General features: G+C 40.0%; 1 protein-coding gene across 4 annotated transcripts in view; it reads left to right on the top strand.

Annotated features, from left to right (window-relative positions):
- Positions 1-24,639, top strand: part of UTRN (utrophin) — a 468,873-nt gene that overhangs the window by 303,257 nt on the left and 140,977 nt on the right. For all 4 annotated transcript variants that reach the window (XM_087718331.1, XM_087718332.1, XM_087718330.1 and 1 more), the window contains exon 53: positions 15,619-15,791. In XM_087718331.1, coding sequence (XP_087574457.1) covers positions 15,619-15,791 — 173 coding nt within the window. The remainder of the gene's footprint in view (positions 1-15,618; positions 15,792-24,639) is intronic.

Raw genomic sequence — 24,639 nt, 5'->3', positions numbered from 1 at the left:
AGCCTATTTTTAAAAGATAAATCACAAAAAGGAGGACATTGTAGAATGAAAAATGGGCCAAAGTGAACACTGAAGAAGTAATGGATAGGAAAGATTTGGTATGCTTGTTTCATAGGGAAGAGAGGGCAGAGCAATGGTTGGTTTTCTCCCTTTAAGGCAACAACCACTAATGGTTCCTCCAACCTTAAATTCTTGCTTTCTAATATGAAATCAGTTGCTGGTAAGACATCTATCCAATTCTGCATTAGTAAGTCCCAGAGTTTTCATTCAAGGCACAAATAATCAGCCTAAAATTATCCTACTTTGGACACATTATATACAGAGGCCCAGCTCTCTAGAAAAGGCTCTAGGGAAAGGAGGAAGGAAAAAAGGAGAAGAAGATAGCCATCAAAAAAGTGGATGGATTCATTTACAGACGTACACTGTTGGGAGACTTCGAAGAACAAGTTAGGAATAAGGCATCATGGAGAAAAAGTATGTGATTGCTAGGAGTCAAAAATAACTTGATAATTAATCAACCAAAAACCATCTCTCCTAACTGTCTATGTGGAGGGAGCAGTTGTATTCTATAGGAGTTTCAACTTTTTGATCAGATATTCCACCCAAAAGTATAGGCATATGCTAATAAATCATGATAGTGAAGGAATATTATTAGTGTATTGTCACTTATGCTACTTTATATTTAAATGTCTGTGTTTAAATATTTAAATGTTTATTTAACTTTTCATCAATTTAATTTAAAACATTTAATAAAATTAATAAAATTAATAAATGTTTATTAAACATTTAAATATGTAAATGCTTACATATATATGGAGATTCTCAATCATCCAGGTTGTCCAAAGGTGCTTTATTTCCAAAAGGCAACTTGACTTACTTGGTTTTTTATTTTGAAAATGTTTTGCTTCTATCCAAGAAGCTTGTTCCATTCTGAAAAACCAAGCTGAATTCTAATTTTGAAGAACTAGAACTGAAGAAGCTTCTTGGATAAGAAGTGAAATATTTTCAAGGTACAAATCAAGGAAGTCTAGTTGCCGTTTAGAAAAAAACACCTTTGGGCTTTATATTTAACTTCCTGAGCTAGCCAGAGTGATCGCAAACATGACATTGGATTATCCTAAGTTCTTGCCTTGGGGAATTTCATTATCCACAGTGAGGTAACCAAATCAGGAATGACTTTACATCCTTTATGAAGATCATGGAGGTCCCAACTAGTATCTGGCCCCATAGATGTAGCAGGGCATAAATTTGATTTAATATATTATTGGATTTAATATTCTGTTCAAGTAAGATGGAGTTCTGAATGTAGAAGAGCCTGGTATGTATGACACTGTTGTCAAAAATAGATAATTCCATTATTAGTTTTAAACTGTCAGCTGGTATAAGCCTTGGTAGGGATGGAGAAATGGTTAAAACAGTAAGTCATGGGTGTCAAACTTGCTGCATCACGTTGTCGTCACATGACGTTTTACGACACTTCCCCCATTCATGGAGCTTCAGTGGGCGTGGCCTGCTTGTGACCCATCCGGCCTGTGGGCTGGCAGTTTGACTTGGCTGGTCTAAGTGAAGAATGGTTGACATTAGATTTTTAGATTTTTTAGATTTTAGATTTTATTAATATTTGTAGGCCGCCCTTTTCCCTGAGGGGACTCAGGGCGGCTCACATAAAATCAGGGAGGGGGAATACAGACATTGACATAGAAACATATAATAAAATAGTAAGCAACATACATTCATCATTCGGGAGGGGCGGCTATCCTTGTCCCCAGGCCTGACGGGCTAGCCAGTTCTTAAGGGCTGTGCGGAAGGCCTGGACGGTGGAGAGGGTACGAATCTCCACGGGGAGCTCGTTCCAAAGGGTCGGGGCTACTACTGAGAAGGCCCTCCTCCTTGTAGTTGCCAGCCGGCATTGGCTGGCCGATGGAATACGGAGGAGGCCTAATCTATGTGATCTTATTGGTCGCAGGGAGGTAATTGGCAGAAGGCGGTCTCTCAAGTATCCAGATCCACTACCATGTAGGGCTTTATGGGTGACTAGTAACACCTTGAAGCGCATCCGGAGCTCGACAGGTAGCCAGCGCAGCTCGCGGAGGATAGGTGTTATGTGGGTGAACCGAGGTGCACCCACAATCACTCGCGCGGCCGCGTTCTGTACTAGCTGAAGTCGCCGGATGCTCTTCAAGGGCAGCCCCATGTAGAGCACATTGCAGTATTCCAGCCTAGAGGTCACAAGGGCCCGGGTGACCGTTGTGAGAGCCTCCCGATTCAGATAGGGTCGCAACTGGCGCACCAGGCGAACCTGGGCGAATGCCCCCCTGGTCACAGCCGTCAAGTGGTGGTCAAACGATAGCTGTGGATCCAGGAGGACTCCCAAGTTGCGAACCCTCTCTGAGGGGTATAGAATTTGACCCCCCAGCCTGAGAGATGGAATATTGGTGGAATCTTTGGGAGGCAAACACAACAGCCACTCGATCTTTTCTGGGTTGAGCACAAGCTTGTTAACCCTCATCCAGTCCATAACGGCTTCAAGGCCTCGGTTCATCACGTCTGCCGCTTCATTGAGTTGGCACGGGGCGGACAGATACAGTTGAGTATCGTCCGCATATTGATGGTATCTGATCCCGTGCCTGCGGATGATCTCTCCCAGCGGTTTCATGTAGATGTTGAATAGTAGGGGGGATAAGACCGAGCCCTGAGGCACCCCATAAGTTAGGGGCCTAGGGGACGATCTCTGCCCCCCCACTAACACCGACTGCGACCTGTCCGAGAGGTAGGAGGAGAACCACCGCAACACGGTGCCTCCCACTCCCACCTCCCGCAGTCGTCGCAGAAGGATACCATGGTCGATGGTATCGAAAGCCGCTGAGAGGTCAAGGAGGACCAGGATGGAGGAATGTCCTCCATCTCTGGCCCTCCAGAGATCATCGGTCAATGCGACCAAAGCGGTTTCTGTGCTGTAACCGGGTCTGAAGCCTGACTGGAAGGGGTCGAGATAGTTTGCTTCCTCCAAGGACCGTTGGAGCTGGAAGGCCACCACCTTCTCAACAACCTTCCCAAGGAAGGGAAGGTTGGAGACTGGGCGATAGTTATTAAGAACAGCTGGATCCAGAGATGGCTTCTTTAGGAGGGGTCTCACCACCGCCGCTTTCAGTGCGGCGGGGAAGTTCCCCTCCCGAAGAGAGGCGGTCACAACCGCCTGGATCCAGCCTCGTGTCACCTCACTGCTGTTAGTAACCAGCCATGAGGGACACGGGTCCAGTACGCAGGTGGAGGCACTTACAGCCCTCATGGCCTTGTCCACATCCCCGGGGGTAACATCCTGAAACTCAACCCAGAGATGTTCTACTTGATCCTCTTGTGCCTCGGCTGGAACTGCGGGGATGGAGTCCAAGTCCGACCGAAACCGAGCAATTTTGTCCGCTAAGAATTGGGCATAATCCTCAGCTCTGCCCTGCAAGGGTTCCCCCGCTTCCCTTTTATTTAATAGGGAGCGGGTTATCCTAAACAGGGCGGCTGGGCGGGACTCAGCGGACGCAACCAAGGTGGCTATGTGAGATCTTTTCGCTGCCCTAAGTGCCCTGGTGTATTCCTTGGTGCAGGTGGTTACCATTGCTCGGTTCGATTCGGACTTATCGGACCTCCATCGGTGCTCTAGGCATCTCCTCCGGCGCTTCATCTCCCGGAGTTCCTCGGTGAACCAAGGAGGTCTCCGGGATCCGCCGCCTCGGAGGGGCCGTAGTGGCGCAATCCGGTCGAGGGCCTCCGATGCTGCCGAGTGCCAAGCAGCAACCAGAGTCTCTACCGGACTGTGGGCGAAAGTATCAGGAATAACCCCAAGCTCCGCCTGGAACCTTAACGGTTCCATAAGTCACCTGGGGCGGAACCACCTGGTCGGTTCCTCCTCCCTACGGTGGGGGTTTGGCCTCCGGAAGTCGAGCCTCAGTAGGCAGTGGTCTGACCACGACAGGGGTATGATGTCGTTACCCCTCAGACCAAGGTCACAAATCCACTGCTCCGAGAGGAATACGAGGTCGAGCATGTGACCCGCCGAATGGGTTGGGCCCCGAATTACTTGGGTCAAGCCCATGGCTGTCATGGAAGCCATGAACTCCTGCGCCCCATCAGAGTTTTCACCGAGCGACGGCAAATTAAAGTCCCCCAGGACCATCAACCTAGGGAACTCAATTGCCAGCTCGGCTACCGACTCGAGGAGCAAGGGGAGGGCTGCTGCAACGCTGTTGGGAGGCAGGTACATTAACAGCAAACCCACTTGACCCTTGAGGTCCAACTTTATCAGCAGAGACTCACACCCGACAAGCTCCGGAGCAGGGACCCTACGAGGAACTAACGACTCCCGGATAACGACGGCCACACCCCCACCCCTTCTCTGGGCTCTCGGCTGGTGCAGCACCTGAAATCCTTCTGGGCACAGTTCTACCAGGGGGACTCCTCCCTCTGGGCCCAGCCAGGTTTCAGTAATACATGCCAGGTCTGCCCTCTTGTCTAAAATTAAGTCCCGGACGAGAGGAGCTTTATGTACCACAGACCTGGCATTTAGCGACAACAGCCTGAGCCCAGGGTCCTGATCACTTGCGCCATCTGGTCTCGGAGTGGGACTCCTAGGGCCGGAAGGAGGGATCTCTGTAATGTAGCGAACCCTCCTTCCCCGGTAATGGCCTGCCCTAAAGTCCCCGCCGTATCTGCCCCTCCCTGTTACGACCGTAATACCCCGACCCTCTCCCGTGTCTCTGGTCCCCTCAACCACCCCCATGGCCCCCGCATCTCCCGGCAGGTCCTCCGAATCATACATACCCATGCACTCCCCCAGACAGTCCCCATGTAAGAGTTAAAAACACAAACATTTACAACAATATAATAATAAAAAGTGGGACATTCATTCATCTCATACGTATCTCATACATATCCCATAGAAAGAGAGAAGAGAAAGATGAAAGAAAAGAAAGAAACTAAAATAGTTGCGCAGTTGATTAAAAATTTAAAGTGCGAGTTCAGATTGTTGCCATCGGCTGTCCACCCGCAGCCCAGTCCAAAGTTTCCTTCTGGGGGTAAAACCAGTATAATAATGATGGTAACAGTCAGGGCTAAGACAAACAGGATCACAGGCCCTAAATATATGGGTGAGGGAAGTCAGACAGTCAAAGTCCAGAGTGGCAGGAAACCAATGTTGGTGAAAAAGGCAGCGTTGGTAGAAAAGGCAGCGTTGAAGAATAAGGCAGCGTTGGTAAAGGAAACAATGCTGGAGCAGGGGGCTATGTTGCTGAAAAGAGCAGTAATAATACCAGTAACAGCGTTGGTAAAGGGGACAGCATTGGTGAGAGGAGCAACGCTGTTGAAGGCAGTAGCGTCGCTGTAAAAGCTGAGCTAAATATGGAGGGGGGGGGAGGCATCCGGAAAAGGCTCCAGCCACGGCACACACAGTCAGCCGCCCGCTTCGCCTAGACCGAATAAAGCCCCCGTTCGAATTTCCCGGCTCCAAAAGATAGTAGTAAACAGTCGACACAGTCAGAGTCACTATAAGTTCCCCAGGCTCCCCGAGCTGTTCCCCGAGCTGTTCGCCAAGCTTCAGAACTTGTAAAGAAGGGGTTAAAAGACCCCACCGCTGCTGAAGCCGCCGCGAAACGCCCTCAATCGCCTCCGCTTCCACCGCCACCATAAGGCCGCTGCACCCGCCGCCAAGGACGCCCAGCCACGTCGGAGAATCCGAAGCCCCAGATCGACAAACGGCGTCGGTCTCCCTCAACTCCTGGCCCGCACACGTCCACCGAATCTCTGTCATCCCGGAGGACCCTGGCAAAGGCGGTAAGAAGCTGGTTCCACGGGCTCCCAACGCTTTTTTCGTCAGGTCATCTACGACAAAGGAGCCCTGGCCGCCATTCCGATTCCCGCACATTATGGTTCTTAAGAATCTTTTTCTTTCTAGAAGAGCCAAATAGAATAGAATGAATAGAATAGAATATAACAAGAGTTGGAAGGGACCTAGGAGGTCTTCTGGTCCAACCCTCTGCTTAGACAGAAAATCCTACACCAATTCAGACAAATGGTTATCCAATATCTCCTTAAAAACTTCCTGTTTTAGCCCCTTGGTTTACTAAGAAGCTAAAAGCAAGAAGTAGGTTGGTTATCAGCTCGAATGCAAAGGGTTGTCTTCTATGTTGATTATTTCCTTTTGGAATTTCTGTGTGCCTTTTATTTTCCTCTAGAAAATCTGTAAAAAGCATATCTTATACCATGCTTTTAATATGTATTAAAGTTTATTAATTAATATTAATGTTGACCTATATGTCCATATTGGTATTCACTAGAGAGAAAGTATTTAAAACAAATATATGAATAAATAAGAATAAAGTTAGGCAGACTGCAAGCCTTTTATATTCACCCTTTATTATACAAAAGTTCAACTTGAAGTTTTCTTTTCCCCTTTCTCTGTTCGGCTCTGTGAAAATAATGGTACATATGTACATTTATTTCCAATAAGTGTAAAAGTATAAAGCTCACATTATAGAAGACAAAATATAGAAGGAAATAAACGAAGAAGCAACTATTCTATAAGAAGCAAGATAGTTTCTCTGTTCCAAGATTTGCGTTGATATTACTTTAGCCAATAAGGTATTTGCTCTGACGAACAATTTTCAGAAAATAATTGGAATTCTATTCCTGCTTATTCTGTTGGTTTTTCAAAAGAATTCTTTTCATGTTACTTCCTTAGAATCTGGCATTGAGATCAACTGGAAAATTTAACTGCTACATCTCCTGACAAAATGCAACAGAGATTGGGGATAGCAACAACTTAAATACTGGCAAGAAATAATAGGAAGAATTGTCAGAAAGGAACGGAATTGTGTTTAATGTTCCAAGACAGAGCAGGAATTCCATATAAAATGTCAACATAGTTGTGTCCATGTGATCTGCACGTTCTTTACACCAACGAAGCAAAGTACCTATGCAGAACTCAAAAGAAGCATGTGTTAACATTGAGGCCAAAATGAAAATGTAGCATAGTCCAGGGAACATAAAAGACTAGCTGGGGAGAAGCATGTATCATGAAATGTTGTTTGCTGTCTCAGATGATAAAAGGCTTACATCTGGTTACTGATGCAATTCTGTAGATAGTCCCTCTGCTCTTGCCGGAGTGCTGTTTATATTTTCAGACTTAGCTGTGGAAGACTTCAGATATAGTTTCACCATCCTGACAAAAATAATGAACTCTAGCAACTTCTCTGGCTTGCTGGTATTTTAATGAGTTGATCTGTCTTTGAATTCTATGCATGTGGCTTCATATAAGGTTAGAAACTAGCTGGATGGCTGGATGTTACAGGCATAATTTGCATTGATTCCCTGTACCTTTTCTAGTTAAAATCAAATGGCTAATGAACCTGATTTAAGTCTTAAGATATTTTAAGGATTTGAGATAAGGAGGGGAATCCTCAACTTATGACCACAGTTGCAACTAGAATTTCCATCATAAGTTAGTGCAGTTGTAAAGCAAGTCCTCAGTTGACCAGACCCAATTTTGCAACCATTTTTATTATGGTTGATAAGCAAATCACATGGTAATTAAGTGAATCTAGTTTCCCCAATTTTCATCAGATGTGAAGGTGGCAAATTACAACCATGTAACTGCAGGATGCTAACAGCTGGTCATAAGTGCAAGCTGGTTGCCAAGCACCTGAATTTTAACCACATGACTTCAGGGATAGTACAATGGTATTAAGCGAGAACAGGCTGTAAATCACTTCCCCCCAAAAAACCATTATAAATTGGAACCTTTGTTGTAAGCCAAAGACTATCTGGAAAGAAAGAGAAAAAGATAAAACACCTTTTTGGGAGTTAAAATATTATCACAGTTTGCTTTGATTTGAGGCTAGGTAGGTATTTTCCACAGCAATATGCAGATTGCTTGACTCTGTGGCCTAGGATGCAGTAGATTGGGCCCTACTGGCTGCCACGAAGAGGTCTTAACACCTACAACCATCAGAAGAGCCAACTCTGAACAAATGGCCAGTTTACCCATTCTGTGACAGCTTATGAGGGAAAGACAAGTGGTAGTTCCCCTTCCTTCAAAACTTGATTGAATTGGAAGTTAGGTATAAAAGGCTGAGACCTTTCTCAGAATGAGTATTTTCTTCTCCCTCCCTCCCTCCCTCCCTCCCTCCATCTCTCTCTCTCTCTCTCCTTTCTTTTCAAGTTTTTATTATGTATATCAAAGCCAAAGAACAGGTAGAAATAAAAAGGCACAAAAGGAGAAAGGAGAAAAGAAGACAAAATGAATAATTACTTTTGAAGTCATTTCCTCAGCCTAGGATCTCCTGCAGAGATGCGCACAAAACACAGTCATGCAACTGATCACAGTGCATTAAAGAAAATAAATTGTGTATTGTTTCTAATTGAATTCTAACATTCAGCTTGCTGTATAATTCCTTGATCTTCAAGCCAGTTTTATACAATTTTGATAGCAGAAAAGGCAAAACACTAAAATGGTGCTGGTCCCTTTAAAAGTCTGCCCCTCCCCATCCAAAACCAGATAACTGTTGAAAGGCCAGGTTTTCTTTTATTTTTTTACATGTCTGAATCTAGTGGAATGGAATTTTTAACTGATAAGTGGTTGGCATTGTTTTATTTTGTAACTATATTATATTTTATGATTTGTTTTTTTAAAAAGAACTTTTATGCTTCTTGGGTACATTACAGTGGTGGGTTACAGGCGGTACGCCCTGGTACGGGCATACTGGAGCCTGCCCGGAGCACACGATACGTTCCGGTACGGTGCTCTGGAGGGCTCACCCACCCGAACTCCTTACCTGTTTTTTCCGCAAGCAGGTGGAGCATTGTGGAGGGTTGCAGAGGCGCTAGGGCGCATGTGCGTGCTAAGACGCATGCACGCGCTGTCTGTGTGTGTGTGTCCATGTGGACGCCGCCGGGCCCATTCCAACCGTACCGGTTGGAACAGGATCCGGAACCACCACTGGTACATTATATGTATGGTGTGCTAGATACAAAATAAAACAAAGCAGAAAAATACGATATAACTGCAACTTTCCAATATAGCTGTTATTTTAATTTTTCAAAAAGTAAAATAGCAAATTTACTTATTTTTTTTGAGGAGTATCAGAGTTTGTTAGATTCCTGTCCTCTTCCCCTACCATCTTCTGCCTCCAGTTTTTCAAAACCTCTCTATGATGTGAACTATAATCTGTTATAATCTATAGAGCGTTTTAGGTTTATGCAGATTTTATAAATTGCACTCCAATAAAAAAATTCCTATCATACAGACAGTATGAGTCATTCTTCCAATTTATAGCCTTTCACAAAATTATTTCTAAGTTTCTCTCCATTTTTGTTTTTGAAAAAAGTCTTGTTGAGTGAACACTACAATGTATTTTATAAATTATGGTCCCACTGAGACTTGGAGCCTTTTCCTGTCGTACTACTGAGAATAAAAGACTGCTTGTTTTCTGAAATAGTTTTATTTTATTTTCCCATTAAGCATTATGAAAGAGATGGCTGCAGTGTAAATAGTAATAACTGTATAAAATCAATGTTATGATTTCACACTGATATAAACAGAATCTCTGCTAGATAATTAGGCATTGAAAAAATAAAACAAAAATAATTATGCAATATTACTGCTTTCCTACCTACCTTGTGATGAGAAGCAAAAATTCATATTGTTTGAAATATTGGAACAGTATTATGTGTACCTGTTTCTGCCTCATTTTTCAAGGGATAACAAGAAATGTTTTTACGGCTGCATTTATATGACTGATACATGAGTCATTTCAATCTGTTCTGAATATTTATCAAAAATTCTGAAGTGTCACCTGATCACTATGGATATGATATGTCCTCATCAGAACTATATAAAATGATGTCCATCACCAAATTTGGTACCAAATTTCACAGATAAATTTATGCATTGTGTAAAGAGATACTTCCTTTTATTGTTCCTCAGTCTCTTCACACTGAGATTTAATTGATTATCCTGAATTTTAATATTGTATGAAATAAGAATTTTTCTCTAGAGACACATTGCATACTATCCATGATTTTATGTACTTTTTTGGTTCTTCCTTTTTACCTGTTTTTACTTTTAAAAAGATCAATTATCTTTCGTATAAGGAAAGTATTTTGATCTAACCTATCATTTTAGTTGTTCCTTTCTAGCTCTACAATATCCTTTTTAGATGTGGTAATCAGAATTACATGCAGTATTCCACACATGTTCTACAGGATATTTTAATATAGACATTAACTTATTCCCAATTACGAGGTTTATTTTCTACAGCAGAAATATCTTGGATTGTTCAAATGAGACCAGAATTATTTTCCCAATTCTGCCAATCCCAGTTGTCTTTCTGGATGACTAAAATTGTTCTAAAAAATTAATAATCAATATCACAAGCAGAAATAACTGATATTCAAGACACAACTAAAGACATTATAGTAGAACTCTCAGAAGAAGCTCTCGGGGAAGAAATAACACCACCACCACTAGAACCAGTTATCACTGAACCAACTGATGAACTAACTCAAAAACAAAAAGAATTGAAGGATAAGATCATGGAGCATTTTCTGCTTAATGAGGAAAGGCAACGTTTACCATCACTAAAGAAAATTTTGGCCCCTATCATGAAAATGGTTAATGCAGTGTTTTCAACAATTGAATCGGGATCCATCTTGGAAACGAACCAGTTAATGTACAGTGCAGCTGTAATAGTCACTAATGAACTAGGCATTCAAATTAAAGTACCTAGTCACACAAGAGAAAAAGCATCAAAGCCAAAGTGGAAAATCCGTTTAGAACAAAAAATCAAAAAATTAAGGGCAGATGCTAGTAACTTAAAGAACATGCATGAGCAATGGCTTAAAAACAACAAAATCATAGATCGGCTAATCAGAAGATATAGATTGGATACAAGAAACATCAATGAAGCTGTAGAGATTGTAAAACAGCAGATAACAGCAACAGCTAGAAAAATTGAAAGATATGAGGCACGAATCATCCAATATAAACAAAATCAGCAATTTCGATTAGACCAACGACGTTTTTATCAAAGTCTTAATGTGAATGGTGACACCAAAAGTGAAAAACCAGAAAAGCAGGCCACAGTTGAATTCTGGAAAGAATTGTGGGAAAATGCAAAGGACTACAATAAGGAAGCAAAGTGGATACATGACTTTGAGAAAAGCATTGGCAACAAACAAATGCAAGTATTAGAAATAACAACTGAGATGGTCAAAAATCGAGTAAAAAAGGTAAAGAATTGGACATCACTTGGAAAGGACCAATTACATGGTTTCTGGCTCAAATATCTGACCAGTTTACATGCAATATTGGCCAGGCAACTGAATGAAATTTTACAAAAGGGCCAAATTGATGAATGGTTGACAACTGGAAAAACATACTTGATTCAGAAAGATGCAACTAAAGGAACAACACCTGAAAACTACAGACCAATAACATGCTTGCCAACAACCTTCAAATTACTCACAGGCATTATTGGAGATAACATGATGGATTATTTGGAAACAAACAACATCTTGCCAGTAGAGCAAAAAGGCAACAAAAGAAGGAGCAGGGGCACAAAAGATCAGCTCCTAATTGATAAAATGATATTAGAAAATTGTAAGAACAGAAAAACGAACTTGAATATGGTCTGGATTGATTACAAAAAGGCATTTGACTCACTGCCACATAGTTGGATCATAAAATGCTTAGAAACAACTGGCATTAGCAAAAATATTACATCCTTTACTGAAAAGGCGATGAAACAATGGAGAACTGAGTTGGCAGTAGGGAATGAGATCTACGGAATGGTTAATATCAAGCGAGGAATTTTCCAGGGTGATTCACTTTCACCTCTTCTCTTCATCATCGCCATGATCCCACTATCAGTAATCTTAAAAAAAATGAAATTAGGCTACCAAACAGCCAAAGAAGCTGAAAAAATTTCACATTTACTATATATGGATGATTTAAAACTCTATGGAAAGTCAGAAATAGAAATCCAATCATTGACAAACATAGTCCGAGTATTCAGCACCGATATTGCAATGCAGTTTGGCATGGAAAAATGCGCCACTGTATCCATAAAAAGGGGCAAAATCACTGCATGTGAGGGAATTGAAATGCCCAATGGCCAACTAATTAAATGCAATGAAAATGAAGCCTACAAATACTTAGGCATTCTGCAGTTGGATAACATCAAGCATGGAGAAGTAAAAACTATTGTCAGTACACCAACAGAGTTAGGAAAATTTTGAAATCTAAATTAAATGGTGGAAATACAATCAAGGCCATAAATACCTGAGCAATACCAGTTATAAGATACACAGCTGGTATAGTTAACTGGACGCAAGCTGATTTGGACATTTTGGACCGAAAAACCAGGAAACTAATGACAATGCACTACAGTTTACATCCACGTGGTGATACTGATAGATTATACCTGCCCCGAAAATCAGGTGGCAGAGGATTATTACAAGTGAAGCAAACAGTTGAAGAAGAAAAACATGCGCTGGCTGATTATTTAAAAGAAAGTCAAGAACATCTATTAATCGAAGTAAAGAACAAAAATCTACTGAAGGCCCAACAGACGAAACAAGAATACAGAAAAGATGTGATAAAATCAAGAATGGAGAGTTGGCAGAACAAAGCACTGCATGGCCAATTTCTGGAAAAAATAAAAAGTGGACAGTGAACAAACTTGGTTATGGTTAACAACAGGTACATTAAAGAAAGAAACAGAGTCACTAATCCTGGCTGCTCAAGAACAAGCTATCCGCACAAATGCCATTAAGGCCAAAATCGAAAAATCCTCTGATGATGCCAAATGCAGACTTTGCAAAGAAGCTGATGAAACTGTTGATCACATACTCAGCTGCTGTAAAAAAATTGCGCAGACTGATTATAAATTGCGGCACAATTCAGTAGCACAAATGATCCATTGGAATTTGTGCAAAAATTATAATATTAAAACAGCAACCAACTGGTGGGAACATCAGCCTGAAAAAGTCACCGAAAATCAGATGGTCAAGATCTTGTGGGATTTCCATATACAAACGGACAAAATACTGGTGCATAATACACCAGACATCACACTGGTTGATAGCAGGGTCGCCGAGAAGGAACATGAAAAAATCGCAAAATACCAGGACTTAAAAATCGAAATTCAATGACTATGGCACAAACCAGCAGTGGTAATTCCAGTGGTAATTGGCACACTGGGTGCTATTCCAAAAGCACTGGAATTACATTTAAAACAGTTAAAAATTGACAAAATCACCATCAGTCAAATGCAAAAAGCCACACTGCTTGGATCTGCATGCATATTACGAAAATACGTTACGACGTCCTAGGCCCCTGGGTGGGGCCCGACTAGTAACCAATGCCAAATCCGGCGAAACAACTGGCCGCTTTGATACAATTGTATAATAATAATTTCTTGATGCAGTTCTGCTCTCTGGGGCTCTTTTGTAAAAGCTCACTTGGGAAAACCATGTTGAATAGAAATAGGGAAGAATTAGGTCTTTAGGGAAGTCAAGACTGAGAGATTGTTTTCTCTCAAGAAAAAAGACCATATTTGTCATATTATAAGGATTTCTCTAGTAAATTTCGCTGAATAATCCCTTGGAGATAAATAGGAACTATGGTTTTTCTCCAGGTTTGTATATTTCTCTTTAAATATCTTTTTCTAAACACTGAAAGACTTCCCCAATAACAATGATGGCATATTTCAATGTTGTTTGTTTCTTCAATGAAAGCTTTCTCTTTCCCCATTCCTCGGAGTCATAGAACTGGATTTATCCAACTTCTTGGATAGCTTGTAGTTTCAGGAGCAATTCCATTCTTTGGATCAGGGATGATATGTTCTTCCAGGGATGATATGTAGATCTTCTTGATCTACAACTACCAGCATTCTTTATCACTGGTTATGCTGGCATAGATTTTTAGGAACTATAGTTAAACACTGTTTTGAAAGTCAGAACTTCCTCATTCTAGCAGTGAGAATTGCATGTAGCATTTCAAAGCCCTGAGTGTAACTTTCAGAAATTGGCCAGCTCTTAGATTGTGTATTTTTTTAATATTAGGAACAAAATTATTAAATACTTGGGTATTGATTTTATTCAGCATTATACATGAAATTAAATTTAGAATTATCCTAACCTAGTTTTGAAAATGCAATACCTTGGATGTCATTGGACGATTAAATACACTTCTGATCTCGAATCTGCAGTCATGACTACTGAAATTAGAATGCTAAACTAGAACCCGAGAAGGTTTATATTTATCTTTAGCCAGAAGCTTGCTGAGTGACTTTGGGCTAGTCATTCACTCTCATCCCAATCCTTATAGGATTGTTATTGGAATGATATGAATAAGGCAGATCTCTATGTGAGTTGCTTGAACTTTTGCAGGATATAATTGATAAATGAATGCAATTCCATGATCTAACAATAAAGCTTCAAAGACAATTGTTATTTTTGTATACATCACAGCGTTACATAAATATGAGCAAATATAGACAATATAGTATGGTAATCCAAAACACAGAAAAACAATTAAATTGTGCTTAATTTTGAATACTATACTGGATCAGGCTTGTAGTTTGAAAGCTTCCATTATATTTCTGGAATATAAAGGCCATGTCTTCATTTAAGTCAACTCAAATCATGAAATCATGTTCAAGCTTTCAAGCTCTTCAGCATGTAGGACTGTAGAGGAAAAAAGTAGTTCTCATGAAGCTATGGCTTCAAGAAATCACGGGTGGGCCAGGCCACCTGCCCTGGCTCTATGCTGTCTTATTTAGGCACATTTTTGAGGGCGGGCGCATGCATGGAATGCGTGCGCATGAGCAAAGCACATGCGTGGAAGGACAGGAGCATGCACGGAAAGGGTGCTTGTGCGGCGAACCAATGGTAATAAATTGTGAAACCCACTGCTGATTATAAACGTATATCTCTGAAGAATGCAGTTCTGTATTTTTAGACCCGGGATTTATTCTTTCAACCATTCCTAGTTGTTTTTTCCAAATAACAGAAGAATGTCAGCAGTGTATTTTTTTCTTATTGTATGTTGGATGCAGATCTGAAGTCCACATCTCTGAGTTTGGTTTAAACAAGTTATTTGTTTTGTAAGTAGGAGTAGAAGAGGAATTCATCTTTTTTAAAGACACTGGAAGATTCTAGATGCTCACTATGCTCTGTGGAGGATTGCAGTCACCTAGGATTTGTCTTTACTGACTTTCATAGTAGGAAAGTTTTGGTACTTGAAATAACCCTTGATATAAACTTTTGTGGTCCTTGATATAAATAACAATAATCATAGTGACATCTTGGCATATACGGTATGTCATTTTTAGTACAGGAAAGCTTCAGAACAAAGCCTTAGTGACCCACAGTTAATAATGAGCATAACTTATTTTCTGAAGCATATCACAATTGAAAAATGCATTCTTTAAAATCGTTTCAGTGTAGTAAATTTGATACACTCATTTTTATTTAGACAGTGAGGATTTTGAATGGTTCATTTCCTTCTTCTGAGCACAGGACTAATATCAGTTGTCTCTGGATTTATTAGCTGGCCTTTTTCCCCCTTAGGACATCCAGGCTGAAATTGATGCTCATAATGATATCTTCAAGAGTATTGATGGAAATCGGCAGAAGATGGTAAAAGCCTTGGGGAATTCTGAGGAGGCTGCACTGTTACAACATCGTATTGATGATATGAACCAACGTTGGAATGATCTGAAAGCAAAATCAGCCAATATCAGGTAAGATCAGACCTGCACAACCCATACAGGCAAAAGGACAACATTGATACACTATCAATAATTGCATGTCAGAATTGCTGACATGTCAATCATCTGTTTGGCAGCTAATGGTGTGCTGGTAACGCTGAAGCTTAGTGAAATCTGGAAGTGTTGGATTCATTTAACAATTTATCTTTTGGGTTGGAAGTGACCTGAAAAACTAGGCAGCGCTGTATCGTTCCAGTTGCAGAGCCATTTGTTGGCACTGGATTAGTTAGCTTTCAAAAAATAAGAAGTCTCCTTGGTGGCTGTGTGTGGCCTATGGTGGTTTTGTTATGCAGGCCTGGGGAACATTTAATAAAATAGATGCTGTTTTTAAAATTCCAATATTTTATGTATCTGCAGAAAAGTGCAGCATGTTACAGCAATTACAAGCTATTTTTAAAACTATTTGTGGACCATAATTTAAGAGACTTTTCCCCAGAGTGATGTCCCTCAGGTCCAGGCCTTTAATAAGTGTGGCCTTTAATTTCAGCACAATTAAGAAAATCAAGCTGAGAACAGTTGTTTAGCATGCTCTCATAGGGCAATCTATAGAAAAGAGAAGAAACCTTTAGTTTCCTTAACATAGGCAATCATGTGATCCAGAAAGGTAATTTTAAAGTCCTGCTCCATAGGAAGTATTAATAGCAGTTGAGTTGGACAAATCCCAAATACATAGATATACAGATTAGAAAGCCTCATTCACCCCTATCAGCAGGCACATGAGGCCTCCTCTGAATAAAATCTTGATAAATAAATAATATTACAGGTAGTCCTGTATTGAGGACTACCATAATTGAGTGCAGAATTTATGTTGCCAAGTGAGAAATTTGTTAAGTGAGTTTTGCCCCATTTTACGTTTCTTACAATGTTTGTTAAGTGAATCAATGCAGTTGTTAAATCAGTGACATGGTTGTTAAAGTGAATCTGGCTTCCCCATTGAATTTGCTTGTCAGAGGATGCAACAGATGATTGCCTGACCCCCACCCCCCCGGGAACACTGCAACCACCATAAATATGAACCAATTGCCATGTTGCAGCATCCAAATGTAAATTATGTGACCATGGGGATGGTGCAACGGTTATAAGTGTGACAAATGGTCACAAGTTGCTTTTTTTAGTGCCGCTATAACTTTGAACGGTCACTAAATGAGCTGTGATAAGTTGAGGACTACCTGTATACAGGTGAAAGGGATCCATAAAAAAAAACCACTAGCATAGAATGGTTACAAAAAGTAAACCCAGAATATTAAATTGTTCTTTTTGCATGGTACTGCATATGGCTTTCATAGTAAATTGCTACCATGGATCCCAGAAGGGCATGCTGCTGCTGCTGCTATCTGCCTGATTATTAAGTCAGAAAAGCTTCCTTTTAAAAGAGTTGCTATACATCAGTGAAATGACTTGCACATTTCACCATCTAATGATAAGAGAAAAACAATCTTAAAGGGGCTCATTCATTTTGCGTGCAGAATTATTATTATATTATTATTATTATTATTATTATTATTATTATTATACAATTGTATCACAGCGGCCAGTTGTTTCGCCGGATTTGGCATTGGTTACTAGTCGGGCCCCACCCAGGGGCCTAGGACGTCGTAACGTATTTTCGTAATATGCATGCAGATCCAAGCAGTGTGGCTTTTTGCATTTGACTGAATATAATATATTTGACTTGAATATAATATATTATTATTATTATTATTATTATTATTATTATTATTATTATTATTATTATTATTATTATTATTACTACTACACAATTGTATCACAGCGGCCAGTTGTTTCGCTGGATTTGGCATTGGTTACTAGTCGGGCCCCACCCAGGGGCCTAGGACGTCGTAACGTATTTTCGTAATATGCGTGCAGATCCAAGCAGTGCGGCTTTTTGCATTTGACTGATGGTGATTTTGTCAATTTTTAACTGTTTTAAATGTAATTCCAGTGCTTTTGGAATAGCACCCAGTGTGCCAATTACCACTGGAATTACCACTGCTGGTTTGTGCCATAGTCGTTGAATTTCGATTTTTAAATCCTGGTATTTCGCGATTTTTTCATGTTCCTTCTCGGCGACCCTGCTATCACCTGGTATTGCGATGTCTATGATTGTGACCTTATTTTTCTCAACCAGTGTGATGTCTGGTGTATTATGCGCCAGTATTTTGTCGGTTTGTATACGGAAATCCCACAAGATCTTGACCATCTGATTTTCGGTGACTTTTTCAGGCTGATGTTCCCACCAGTTTTTTGCTGTTTTGATATTATAATTTTTGCACAAATTCCAATGGATCATTTGTGCTACTGAATTGTGCCGCAATTTATAATCAGTCTGCGCGATTTTTTTACAGCAGCTGAGTATGTGATCAACAGTTTCATCAGCTTCTTTGCAAAGTCTGCATTTGGCATCATCAGAGGATTTTTCGATTTTGGCCTTAATGGCATTTGTGCGGCTAGCTTGTTCTTGCGCAGCCAGGATTAGTGACTCTGTTTCTTTCTTTAATGTACCTGTTGTTAACCATAACCAAGTTTGTTCACTGTCCACTTTATCTTTTATTTTTTCCAGAAATTGGCCATGCAGTGCTTTGTTCTGCCAACTCTCCATTCTTGATTTTATCACATCTTTTCTGTATTCTTGTTTCGTCTCTTGGGCCTTCAGTAGATTTTTGTTCTTTACTTCGATTAATAGATGTTCTTGATTTTCTTTTAAATAATCAGCCAGTGCATGTTTTTCTTCTTCAACTGTTTGCTTCACTTGTAATAATCCTCTGCCACCTGATTTTCGGGGCAGATATAGTCTATCAGTATCACCACGTGGATGTAAACTGTAGTGCATTGTCATTAGTTTCCTGGTTTTTCGGTCCAAAAGGTCCAAATCAGCTTGTGTCCAGTTAACTATACCAGCTGTGTATCTTATAACTGGTATTGCCCAGGTATTTATGGCCTTGATTGTATTTCCACCATTCAATTTAGATTTTAAAATTTTCCTAACTCTGTTGGTGTACTCTCGCCTGACAATAGTTTTTACTTCTCCATGCTTGATGTTATCCAACTGCAGAATGCCTAAGTATTTGTAGGCTTCATTTTCTTTGCATTTAATTAATTGGCCATTGGGCATTTCAATTCCCTCACATGCAGTGATTTTGCCCCTTTTTATGGATACAGTGGCGCATTTTTCCATGCCAAACTGCATTGAAATATCGGTGCTGAATACTCGGACTGTGTTTGTCAATGATTGGATTTCTATTTCTGACTTTCCATAGAGTTTCAAATCATCCATATATAGTAAATGTGAAATTTTTTCAGCTTCTTTGGCTGTTTGGTAGCCTAATTTCATTTTTTTTAAGATTACTGATAGTGGGATCATTGCGATGATGAAGAGAAGAGGTGAAAGTGAATCACCCTGGAAAATTCCTCGCTTGATATTAACCATTCCGTAGATCTCATTCCCCACTGCCAACTCAGTTCTCCATTGTTTCATCGCCTTTTCAGTAAAGGATGTAATATTTTTGCTAATGCCAGTTGTTTCTAAGCATTTTATGATCCAACTATGTGGCAGTGAGTCAAATGCCTTTTTGTAATCAATCCAGGCCATATTCAAGTTTGTTTTTCTGTTCTTACAATTTTCTAATATCATTTTATCAATTAGAAGCTGATCTTTTGTGCCCCTGCTCCTTCTTTTGTTGCCTTTTTGCTCTACTGGCAAGATGTTGTTTGTTTCCAAATAATCCATCATGTTATCTGCAATAATGCCTGTGAGTAATTTGAAGGTTGTTGGCAAGCATGTTATTGGTCTGTAGTTTTCAGGTGTTGTTCCTTTAGTTGCATCTTTCTGAATCAAGTATGTTTTTCCAGTTGTCAACCATTCATCAATTTGGCCCTTTTGTAAAATTTCATTCAGTTGCCTGGCCAATATTGCATGTAAACTGGTCAGATATTTGAGCCAGAAACCATGTAATTGGTCCTTTCCAGGTGATGTCCAATTCTTTACCTTTTTAACTCGATTTTTGACCATCTCAGTTGTTATTTCTAATACTTGCATTTGTTTGTTGCCAATGCTTTTCTCAAAGTCATGTATCCACTTTGCTTCCTTGTTGTAGTCCTTTGCATTTTCCCACAATTCTTTCCAGAATTCAACTGTGGCCTGTTTTTCTGGTTTTTCACTTTTGGTGTCACCATTTACATTAAGACTTTGATAAAAACGCCGTTGGTCTGATCGAAATTGCTGATTTTGTTTATATTGGATGATTCGTGCCTCATATCTTTCAATTTTTCTAGCTGTTGCTGTTATCTGCTGTTTTACAATCTCTACAGCTTCATTGATGTTTCTTGTATCCAATCTATATGTCCTGATTAGCCGATCTATGATTTTGTTGTTTTTAAGCCGTTGCTCATGCATGTTCTTTAAGTTACTAGCATCTGCCCTTAATTTTTTGATTTTTTGTTCTAAACGGATTTTCCACTTTGGCTTTGATGCTTTTTCTGTTGTGTGACTAGGTACTTTAATTTTAATGCCTAGTTCATTAGTGACTATTACAGCTGCGCTGTACATTAACTGGTTTGTTTCCAAGATGGATCCCGGTTCAATTGTTGAAAACACTGCATTAACCATTTTCATGATAGGGGCCAAAATTTTCTTAGGCACAGTTTTTAGTGGTGGTAAATGTTGCCTTTCCTCATTAAGCAGAAAATGCTCCATGATCTTATCCTTCAATTCTTTTTGTTTTTGAGTTAGTTCATCAGTTGGTTCAGTGATAACTGGTTCTAGTGGTGGTGATGTTATTTCCTCCCCGAGAGCTTCTTCTGGGAGTTCTACTATAATGTCTTTAGTTGTGTCTTGAATATCAGTTATTTCCGCTTGTGATATTGTTTTTGGGGTTTTGCAATTTGCCTGAATTTCCTCATGTTCAACTTCACTAAACACTTTATTCCCTATAATAAATCGCCTTTGATCTGCTAGTCGTTGTTCACTAACATTTGAATCTGGATATTGTTGTTTCCATAATTCATACATTCTCTTTAAATAGCCTCTTTTTTCTGGCTCTGAGTTGTAGTAACAGGCCATTATGGCACGGTTTTCATCTGCACTATATTTTTGTCGTTTTGTTGGCTGGTCCACTTGTAGCCCACTTGTCGACGGATGTCCAGGGACCCCAACATCCACCGCGGCCCTTGTTAACCTGCGCGACGACCGATGCGGTATGGAATTCTTATTTGTTTTTTCCACCATATTGTATGGGTTGGTGGGGGTTTTTTTACGGGACCAGATGCCAACCTGACCCCAACCTTCCTCCTTTCTCATCCGGGCTTGGGACCGGCAACGGCGGAGTTTTTTTTATTATTATTATTATTATTATTATTATTATTATTATTATTATTATTATTATACAATTGTATCACAGCGGCCAGTTGTTTCGCTGGATTTGGCATTGGTTACTAGTCGGGCCCCACCCAGGGGCCTAGGACGTCGTAACGTATTTTCTTAATATCCGTGCAGATCCAAGCAGTGCGGCTTTTTGCATTTGACTGATGGTGATTTTGTCAATTTTTAACTGTTTTAAATGTAATTCCAGTGCTTTTGGAATAGCACCCAGTGTGCCAATTACCACTGGAATTATCACTGCTGGTTTGTGCCATAGTCGTTGAATTTCGATTTTTAAGTCCTGGTATCTTGTGATTTTTTCATGTTCCTTCTCAGCGACCCTGCTATCACCTGGTATTGCGATGTCTATGATTGTGACCTTATTTTTCTCAACCAGTGTGATGTCTGGTGTATTATGTGCCAGTATTTTGTCAGTTTGTATACGGAAATCCCACAAGATCTTGACCTTCTGATTTTCGGTGACTTTTTCAGGCTGATGTTCCCACCAGTTTGTTGCTGTTTTAATATTATAATTTTTGCACAAATTCCAATGGATCATTTGTGCTACTGAATTGTGCCGCAATTTATAATCAGTCTGCGCGATTTTTTTACAGCAGCTGAGTATGTGATCAACAGTTTCATCAGCTTCTTTGCAAAGTCTGCATTTGGCATCATCAGAGGATTTTTCGATTTTGGCCTTAATGGCATTTGTGCGGATAGCTTGTTCTTGCGCAGCCAGGATTAATGACTCTGTTTCTTTCTTTAATGTGCCTGTTGTTAACCATAACCAAGTTTGTTCACTGTCCACTTTATCTTTTATTTTTTCCAGAAATTGGCCATGCAGTGCTTTGTTCTGCCAACTCTCCATTCTTGATTTTATCACATCTTTTCTGTATTCTTGTTTCGTCTGTTGGGCCTTCAGTAGTTTTTTGTTCTTTACTTCGATTAATAGATGTTCTTGACTTTCTTTTAAATAATCAGCCAGTGCATGTTTTTCTTCTTCAACTGTTTGCTTCACTTGTAATAATCCTCTGCCACCTGATTTTCGGGGCAGATATAGTCTATCAGTATCACCACGTGGGTGTAAACTGTAGTGCATTGTCATTAGTTTCCTGGTTTTTCGGTCCAAAAGGTCCAAATCAGCTTGTGTCCAGTTAACTATACCAGCTGTGTATCTTATAACTGGTATTGCCCAGGTATTTATGGCCTTGATTGTATTTCCACCATTCAATTTAGATTTTAAAATTTTCCTAACTCTGTTGGTGTACTCTCGCCTGACAATAGTTTTTACTTCTGCATGCTTGATGTTATCCAACTGCAGAATGCCTAAGTATTTGTAGGCTTCATTTTCTTTGCATTTAATTAATTGGCCATTGGGCATTTCAATTCCCTCACATGCAGTGATTATTATTATTATTATTATTATTATTATTATTATTATTATTATTATTATTGTACAATTGTATCACAGCGGCCAGTTGTTTCGCCGGATTTGGCATTGGTTACTAGTCGGGCCCCACCCAGGGGCCTAGGACGTCGTAACGTATTTTCGTAATATGCGTGCAGATCCAAGCAGTGTGGCTTTTTGCATTTGACTGATGGTGATTTTGTCAATTTTTAACTGTTTTAAATGTAATTTCAGTGCTTTTGGAATAGCACCCAGTGTGCCAATTACCACTGGAATTATCACTGCTGGTTTGTGCCATAGTCGTTGAATTTCGATTTTTAAGTCCTGGTATCTTGCGATTTTTTCATGTTCCTTCTCGGCGACCCTGCTATCACCTGGTATTGCGATGTCTATGATTGTGACCTTATTTTTCTCAACCAGTGTGATGTCTGGTGTATTATGCGCCAGTATTTTGTCGGTTTGTATACGGAAATCCCACAAGATCTTGACCATCTGATTTTCGGTCACTTTTTCAGGCTGATGTTCCCACCAGTTTGTTGCTGTTTTAATATTATAATTTTTGCACAAATTCCAATGGATCATTTGCGCTACTGAATTGTGCCGCAATTTATAATCAGTCTGCGCAATTTTTTTACAGCAGCTGAGGATGTGATCAACAGTTTCATCAGCTTCTTTGCAAAGTCTGCATTTGGCATCATCAGAGGATTTTTCAATTTTGGCCTTAATGGCATTTGTGCGGATAGCTTGTTCTTGCGCAGCCAGGATTAGTGACTCTGTTTCTTTCTTTAATGTACCTGTTGTTAACCATAACCAAGTTTGTTCACTGTCCACTTTATCTTTTATTTTTTCCAGAAATTGGCCATGCAGTGCTTTGTTCTGCCAACTCTCCATTCTTGATTTTATCACATCTTTTCTGTATTCTTGTTTTGTCTGTTGGGCCTTCAGTAGATTTTTGTTCTTTACTTCGATTAATAGATGTTCTTGACTTTCTTTTAAATAATCAGCCAGTGCATGTTTTTCTTCTTCAACTGTTTGCTTCACTTGTAATAATCCTCTGCCACCTGATTTTCGGGGCAGATATAGTCTATCAGTATCACCACGTGGATGTAAACTGTAGTGCATTGTCATTAGTTTCCTGGTTTTTCGGTCCAAATGGTCCAAATCAGCTTGTGTCCAGTTAACTATGCCAGCTGTGTATCTTATAACTGGTATTGCCCAGGTATTTATGGCCTTGATTGTATTTCCGCCATTCAATTTAGATTTCAAAATTTTCCTAACTCTGTTGGTGTACTCTCGTCTGACAATAGTTTTTACTTCTCCATGCTTGATGTTATCCAACTGCAGAATGCCTAAGTATTTGTAGGCTTCATTTTCTTTGCATTTAATTAGTTGGCCATTGGGCATTTCAATTCCCTCAGATGCAGTGATTTTGCCCCTTTTTATGGATACAGTGGCGCATTTTTCCATGCCAAACTGCATTGAAATATCGGTGCTGAATACTCGGACTGTATTTGTCAATGATTGGATTTCTATTTCTGACTTTCCATAGAGTTTCAAATCATCCATATATAGTAAATGCGAAATTTTTTCAGCTTTTTTGGCTGTTTGGTAGCCTAATTTCATTTTTTTTAAGATTACTGATAGTGGGATCATTGCGATGATGAAGAGAAGAGGTGAAAGTGAATCACCCTGGAAAATTCCTCGCTTGATATTAACCATTCCGTAGCTCTCATTCCCTACTGCCAACTCAGTTCTCCATTGTTTCATTGCCTTTTCAGTAAAGGATGTAATATTTTTGCTAATGCCAGTTTTATTATTATTATTATTATTATTATTATTATTATTATTATTATGCATTAGAACGGATGGTGCCCTTTTGGTTATGGATTGATAGCTTATCTGTTACCCCTAACAAAATGAAACCTGGGCTGAGGAATGCCTTGTGGGGCTCAGATCTGTAGGTGATTTTGATCATCAAAGTAAATGACGAAGGAAGCTTCATGGATGGCCTGTGAGTCGGTGTTGCATTTTTGGCTGTGTGATTCTTGCAGGCAATA

Source organism: Thamnophis sirtalis, unplaced genomic scaffold (assembly GCF_051295495.1).
Source record: "Thamnophis sirtalis isolate CommonGarterSnake01/CBP01778 unplaced genomic scaffold, rThaSir2_p1.2 scaffold_6, whole genome shotgun sequence".
Classification (NCBI taxonomy): Eukaryota; Metazoa; Chordata; class Lepidosauria; order Squamata; family Natricidae; genus Thamnophis; species Thamnophis sirtalis.
The sequence above is the reverse complement of the archived record's forward strand: the minus strand, read 5'-3'. Positions and strand labels throughout refer to the sequence as shown.